The sequence below is a fragment of the Lipophrys pholis genome (assembly GCF_963383615.2).
Source record: "Lipophrys pholis genome assembly, chromosome: 8".
In the NCBI taxonomy this organism is placed as follows: domain Eukaryota; kingdom Metazoa; phylum Chordata; class Actinopteri; order Blenniiformes; family Blenniidae; genus Lipophrys; species Lipophrys pholis.
The window spans coordinates 26,915,604-26,923,805 of NC_137630.1; the positions used below are offsets into that span (position 1 = coordinate 26,915,604).

At 42.2% G+C, this 8,202-nt stretch overlaps 1 protein-coding gene across 1 annotated transcript; it reads right to left on the reverse strand.

The window, feature by feature from the left end:
- Window positions 1–3,458: 3,458 nt before the first annotated feature.
- Window positions 3,459–7,083, reverse strand: kcna10a (potassium voltage-gated channel, shaker-related subfamily, member 10a; the record flags this gene model as incomplete). Its single annotated transcript, XM_080469218.1, has 1 exon — window positions 3,459–7,083. The coding sequence occupies one exon, from the start codon at window positions 7,081–7,083 to the stop codon at window positions 5,338–5,340; it is 1,746 nt and encodes a 581-aa protein (XP_080325344.1). The 3' UTR covers window positions 3,459–5,337.
- Between the last annotated feature and the right edge of the window lie 1,119 nt (window positions 7,084–8,202).

The following is an 8,202-nucleotide window of genomic DNA, read 5'->3' on the forward strand; positions in this document are numbered from 1 at the left end:
TGGCACTATATTACCGGTCTGGCCCACTCAAGATGAAATTGGACCCCTGGACTATAAAATACTTTTGACAACCCTGGTTGATTGTATCTCTATGGCGGTGGGCTGTTCTCACCAGACAGAGTTAATTAAACATGACCAACTTATACACAAACACACACACACACACACACACACACACACACACACACACACACACACACACACACACACACACACACACACACACACACACACACACACACACACACACACACACACACACACACACACACACACACGGAGGGAGACTCCTGCGTCGTCTCGCTCGCTCTCCAGATCTCACACTCAGTCGTGGAACTTTCCATCAAAGCGTCTCGTTAATGAGGGCGCTCTCATGCATCTTTAAGCACTTGACAGGGATCTTCCACCGGGCCGTTTCAGCCCGCTGGTCACACAAAACTCACATGTCCGTGCAAAGTAGTCCATTTTAATGATATTGTCTCTTGATTGAATTAAAAAAAAAAAAGAAGAAAAAAAAAAAGTCAGGTAAGAGAAGAAAAACCTTATTCAGGTTTAAAAAAGAAGCTGTGTTTATAGGAGATAAACTGTGTGAAAGTATATTTTGGTCCGTATGTGCCAGTCGATGTGTGTGTGGGCCTTTGGAAGAACATTCAGTCTAAGCTCAGATTAACTTCACATACGGTGTGTTAAAGATAACACTCATTCTGTCACTTGCAGGAATATTCAGGTGGAAAAAAAAAAAACCTTCTAGACAGTCACACAAATAGTTTGTACTTACATTGGTGTGAACCTTTGCCTTTAAATTCAAATGGTAAGCTTGTTCATAATTTAACTGATCCTTGAAAAGTGATGTACAAATGTGCAAACCATATATAACATCCCATCTGTTCATCTGTATGACTTGGGAACCAATAATAACAATATATCCTGCATAAGATGATAAATGAAGTTACAACTTAATAAGACCACAACACACATGGTAGTTTTTCTATATTTCGTTATGGGACCAATCAAAGTGTAAAAATCAAGACGAGATCTGATTAAATGTGATTATTGTTGGCACCTTTATAAAACCGTTTCAGGTTGGAGATTTGTTTTACTTTATCAGATAATAAAAATGTATTAAGGCATTTGTATTGTTGACACATTTAAATATATTTCTTTTTTTATTCTATAAAAAAAAAAGGCAAATAGAAAAAGGAATCTGGACATGCCTTCTGGAAGTATCTATTACTGAGTAACTGGGTAATCCCCTGGGATTACATTTCCAATTACAAATTTGATGAGGTGTCCGGTGACTGTAATCAAATGCGATTTCAGAGATCTACCAAACGTTTCTGAGGATCCAGTCGGATTGACTTGATGTGGTTAAATCCCACACAGCCATGAGGCATGGAGATACAAAACACAGAGTAAATACATAGACACACACTCATTTACCAAAACACACACTCACGTCCACACATAATGGACACATAAACACGATTACAATCAGAAGCTGTTTCTCTTTTGTCTGATTCATTGTCTGATAGATGAATTTGGTATTTTGGATGGCTCTGGCCTTTAGCAATTTGCATTAAATTCCATGTAAATGAGTGAGCTCAACTGTGTTTCTAGTCAAAATACAGCTGCGAGAAAGCTTAGAAACCTGGATTATTGTCACATGGAAAGATCTTATCTCATAACAAGGGCCCTCTCTTTGTTAAAGTGTGACGGCAAATTGATTTAACTGTTACCAAAAGAATTAAAGCCTCAGAAGAATGGTGTGCTGTCTCTGGCTGCACGCTCAGAGAGAAAGAAAGCGACATCGCTGCATCAATGTTATTAACAACCAGGAAAACAGTGTTTTGGGATTGCACAGTCCGCAGGAGTTTAAAGTGACAGGTGGTCAAATCTCCAATCTCTGATCGGTCAAAACTGATGTGAACCTTCCTGTGGGGTGTTTGCATGTTATTCGTCTCCCTGCACGGGGTTATTCTCAGATACACCGTGGTAATACCACAAATCATAGGTCACATAGTGCATCATCAGGCAAGTATAGTCAGTATTTCTTCAAATCCTTTCTATTAATGGTGCAAAACCCTTGGAGCTTTTTCACTGTAGACGTCTTGACTTCTCAGATCAGGAAAAAAGCAAAAGATCTAATAGTCAAAGCACCATTTCACATCACTATCAATTAAACGTGTGTTACATGGATCTGTATTAGACGTGTGTCTCAGTAGTAGAGATGTTGTCCAGGGCCATCTGTCTTTACTTTTTTAATATTTATTTTTATCAATACTGGACAATAAATGATAAGACAGTCACAAGACAAGAGGAATTTAATTTTAAAAAAGATAAAAAATTCCCTTGTCAATTATAGCTTCCATCCCTCATGTGTATGCAGTTAATTGTGTGTGTGTGTGTGTGTGTGTGTGTGTGTGTGTGTGTGTGTGTGTGTGTGTGTGTGTGTGTGTGTGTGTGTGTGTGTGTGTGTGTGTGTGTGTGTGTGTGTGTGTGTGTGTGTGTGTGTGTGTGTGTGTGTGTGTACATACAGATATACGACGTGAGGATCCATTTCACTTGTAACCTATTTCCATGCCTGCTTGTAAGGGATCTATGTGGCCACCAGTCCGTTATCACAGAGCAGATATCATGTGAGCTCTTAACTCCCGTCTCCTCCGAGGCGTCGTCCTCCCTCCTTTCTCTCTTTACATTCACAGCTCTGTTTTCACTCACTGTCCCTGAATGTTCCTCTTTTCTCATGGTCAAAACCTGGGGTCACTAACCCACCTCTTCAAGGGCTCCTGCTCAGAGTTCGTCACGATAATTCAACCAAAATGAGCAGTCAAAACTCCTCTGTCACTCCCACCACACAATGTGTGTTATTGTTCCCAACCCTGCATATTAACACAACAGTTGTGATGTGACACAGAATGACACTAAGCTCTAAAGTTGTCTGTGAAACATTTTCATCTACATTGCTAATTTGACTTTTCCTGTGAAAAAGTAGCGCTCGTCATATTTTCATTGTCACCAAACTCCCTGTAATATTTTAATTTCCTGTGTATTTGATTTTCTCTCTTTGACCAAGAAAACAAAATCTGTCTTTTTTGATATATATAAAGAATTTTTGTCGATTCTCTGTCCTTTGTCGACGTTGACAGTGTGCATGCATTAAGTCGACAGTAGTCTTCCTCAGTGTGAGACGAGGTGTCGGGGCGAGTCCAGAGAGAAGAGTGTCAGGTGAAACTAACAAGCGTTAACAGACTGATCCATGTCAACCAGAGATGGGCATCCTCTTCGTGTCTGAAGGACGTCCAATGATACGGACTTCCTTTATGTGACCTCAATCTTTGTGTGTTTGAGTTCATGCGTGTGTGTGTGTGTGTATGCAGTGCAGGCTTTCTCACATGTACATACATACACAAACACGTGCTACATCGTATTAAAAACACAAGAAAGACACAAATCAAAATCCCAGAATGTATTGCATATACATCACAGTACATTAAATACTGAAATGTTACCATACATACAATTACAGTGTGATGGTCTTGTTGGTGTAATGAACTCTGGCCTGCTGTAGCCGTGATGATCCTGGGAGGTGTAGGGCAGCTTCCCTTTGAACCTGTGCAGTTGAACAGTGACTTTACAGACAACTATATTTAATTAAAAAAACAAAACAAACAAAAGCAGACGTCATGTTTAAAGATTACAACCATTGCCATCCTAGAGCTGATTGTCGAACACACAGAAAACATCCACGAAGTGAGATGGAAAAGTGTGTGAAGCCTTTGACATGATACGTTTTTATGCGACTGTTTTATGCAAATGTAGATTGTCTATGTTTATTCACGAGTCGCCACAGCAAATCTTTGCAAACTGCATGGTAGACTAGTTTTTACACTTGAGGTCCAAAATCAGCCCAATATGTTCCTCTGGTTTGTGTGCAGATATGTTTCATAAAATATGGCCAACTTTACATGTTTTGTACTATTTTTTTTTTCATTACCTTCTCCAACGAAGTAGCCCGAGAAGATTATGTGTTTGTCTGTGTGTGTGTATTTATTTATTGGTTTGTATGTATGTATTTTACCAACTCGTATTGCGTGATGTAGCTGCCTGACCTACCTAGTTAGCATCGATATGAGCTAACAGCTAATATGCTAATATGCTAAGTCGGTTCCAAACCAGAATCTGTATTTGGAGATAATCGCTCAAGCTTGAAATGACACCCTCATGCAGTGCTGGTATTAGTCAACTGGTTAAAACAATGAAATGTCAAAGGGTCCACACATTCTTTCCTGCCACTGTATTATTACAGTTGTGAGCCCAGATGAACAAGTTTCTTAAAGAAGAAGTGAGATAACATACAACCTTACAGTTTTATCGTTTCCCTGGGTCATGCAATACTATGGCCTTATTTCCCTTTGCACCGTACTAGTTCCCTTTAACCCTGAATTCAAGCAAAACTCTTTGGCTTCTTCCTTTTTGTTTGAATGTTCTCAGTGCTTTCCATAAGGAAGATCTACATCCACAGTCATAAAACGTTTTCAGTATGAATCTACAGGTATATCAGTCAGCCGATTGGATCAATGATATAAATCTCTTGTACTCTGATGATGATCAACTGTAGTTTGGGTCCAAATGACATATATATCAATAAATAACGAGTATAATCACAAACGAGTGCAAGGACACAGACAGAAAAGTTTCTGATGAAGCTCACGTCATGTTATGTTGTCAAACAAATCCAGATGACAAATACTGAGTCATAAACAGAAATATTACAGTAAGATTATATATATATATGGCAAATTCAACAGTATTCCAATATTACGTAGATTAAGGCACTCCGTTATAATACGTTATGTAGAAACACTTAGACTGCTCGACGTGAAGAGTTTTTTTTAACTCTTGCTACTATTGAAAGAAACTGAATAAATACATACAATTCACAATATCTTCTTAAATAAATAGATCCAACAGGGTCGAGACTACGCACAATCTGTTAATGTAGTGATGAAGTATGCAGTGATGAAATATGAGAAAAATATCGTATTGTTTTATATGAAACTAAGACTTCCAACATAAAGTAAATGAAACTATGAAAAATAAATATAGTGAATAATTTCACTCCTGCTCACATTTTCAATTTGAAATGAAACACAAAAGAGGTACATAAGGTATAAAAACATGTTTTTTTCACAATGTACACTGAATAGTAAATCGATCCCACTCTGAGAGTCTCATCAGTATTCTCATCTCCACACGGTCTCTGTTTGGTTTATAGTTTTTCATTCTTTGGGGGAGGGGGGGAAGTCTGTCCCGTTTGAAAAGTGTGTTTTGCTATAATTATTTTCCTTTGCTACTGTCAGTCTGCCAGATGCCGTTGGCTTTATTGAGCGAGGAGTTGCTGCCCTCTTTATTATCTGCCTCGGCCTTCATGGCTTGTTCCACAGCGTCGGTCAAGGGCAGCTTGTCCTCTGCTTCAGTCTCTCGGTGGTAGAAATAGTTGAAGTTGGAAACGATGACCGGTACTGGTAAAGCTATGGTCAGCACACCTGCAATGGCACACAAGGTGCCCACCATCTTCCCCCCCATGGTGATGGGACACATGTCCCCGTAGCCCACGGTGGTCATCGTGACCACGGCCCACCAGAAGCCGTCAGGTATGCTGACAAATTGTGTGTTGGGCTCGTCTACCTCGGCGAAGTAGATGGCACTGGAGAAGAGGATGACGCCAATGAAAAGAAAGAAGATGAGCAGACCGAGCTCTCGCATGCTGGCCTTCAGAGTCTGTCCCAGGATCTGCAGACCCTTGGAGTGACGCGAGAGCTTGAAGATACGGAACACTCTGACCAGGCGAATGATTCGGAGAATGGCTAAAGACATGTTCTGTCCCGAGCTCTCTTCTGGTGTCGTGGCCATCTCGGTGAACACGGTCACGAAATACGGGATGATGGATATGATGTCGATGATGTTCATGAGGTTGTGGAAAAACTCTTTTTTGCTGGGGCAGACCAAAAATCGGATGCACAGCTCAAAGAAGAACCAGGCAATGCAGGCCGTCTCAATGATAAAGAAAGGATCGGTAAAGGTTGTGGGCTTTCCACCGGGCGGTTCCACCGAGGAGAAACCCCTGGACTGGTTGAAAGGTTGAACTACCGTGGTCACCACAGGGTCAGTGTCGTCTCTGAATTCTGGCAATGTTTCCATGCAGAAAATAATAATGGATATGATGATGACAAACACAGACACGAGTGCTACACCTCGGGCTGCGTTGGAGCTCTCTGGGTACTCAAACAGGAGCCAGAATTGCCGATACATGTCGTTGCTCGGCAGAGGGATTTCTACATCTTTTATGAACCCTTCATCTTCTCTGAACTGTTCCAAGGCTTCGCTTCCAAGCTCATAGAACACAATCTCATCCGCAAACACATCAAGGGGAACATTAGCTGGTCGTCTGATCTTACCCCCCGACTGGTAATAATACAAAATCCCATCGAAGCTCGGTCTGTTCCGGTCAAAGAAGTATTCATTCCTCATCGGATCAAAGTAGTCCATCCTCTTCAGAGGATCTCCAAGAAGAGTGTCAGGAAACTGGTCGAGCGTTTTCAGCTGCGTTTCAAAACGAAGGCCGGCGATGTTGATGATGACTTTCTGGTCTCCGTCGTCCAGCCCTCGCTTATCGATGAAGAGATCCTCACAGCACTCCTTAGCAAGCCGGTGAAAGATCTTCTCGCTCTCCTTCGTGCCCTCGCTGTTCAGCAGCAGCTTGAAGTTTGAGATCATGCTTGCACAGTTGCCGCGTCCCTCTCTGTTCGGAGAGGACAGTAGTGGAGACTGAGGTACTTCCAGCATCTGTGGAACAGGCGAGGACGAGGTGGATTCCCAGATGCAGGAGGGCACCGGGCTGTAACGGGAGGGCGTGGAGGAGAGTCGAGGGGCTCGCAGAAGGTAGTTGCTGCCTGGGCTGTTGAGCTCTGGCGGCATGTCCACAGTGAGAGCTGTAGTCTCATCGGCGTAGGCGTCCACCTCATCCTCGAGACTGCCGTTGAGGCCATCCAGGCTCTCAAAGTCTACCAGGGCCACCTCCATGGCTGAGGAGCAGCCAGTGTAAAGCTTTCGGACACCAGGACAAGAGAATCGCACAAAGACCGCAACAGGTGGGAGGCTCAGTCACCTGAATCAGCAGCAGGAGCAGCAGCAGCAGCAGCGTGTGAACGCATCCAATCTTCAGCAGGACTCACATTGACCGGGCAAAACGAAGGTCCTCATTGCTCTTTTTCCGCCCCTGTGGAGTCTGAGATAAGGAGAAAAGCAGACTCAGTGTGAGGATGTCATAGATAAGAGCATGTTAAATGTTAACTGTCATCAAGTAACAATGTTACGTCTGAACGCATATAATCTGTCATAACTTCTTGACTCTTGGGACACTCACGCACTGAGGAAAATGCATTAGAGAGCAATAATAACAGAGAAAGAAGACAGATCAGACAGCAAGAAGACGAAAGACCGTATCAGTAGTGAAGCATTTGATTTTATTCAACAGATAAATGTTAGCAGTAAAGTCTTGTTTCCAGCAGCCTGTGAATGTGGCACAGATGAGTCATGTAACTGTGAAAAAGGAGAAGAGTAGATATAAAACAACAAGAAAGTATTTTGATCCAGTCCAGCTTGGGCTTATTTATTATAACTTGCAAATGATCCTTGTGCGTCTCTCAACACCTCAGAAACCATAAACTGGCAACGTGTTGCACACACACACACACACACACACACACACACACACACACACACACACACACACACACACACACACACACACACACACACACACACACACACACACACACACACACACACACACACACACACACACACACACACACACACACACACACAATTTTTTAGTACACAGACAATCACAAACACCTGTCCGAGGACACGAGTCCAGCCAGATCCCTTGTCCTGACCCTGATACAGGTTGTCGGAGGAGAGGATGGTGCAAGGTAACTGGGGAAGTGCATACATTAGTACATAATTTACTGGCTGTGCTGTGATAGCGTTGGCCTACCTTCCTCCAGACACCCGGGCTCACATTTAAACTACACTGATCCACATTTCTATTATCAATAAGATTTAAAAAAAAAAATAAATAAATAACACCTGAGCCAGTGGGACTTTGCATCAGGTGTGTTCACACCCATTTGTCTA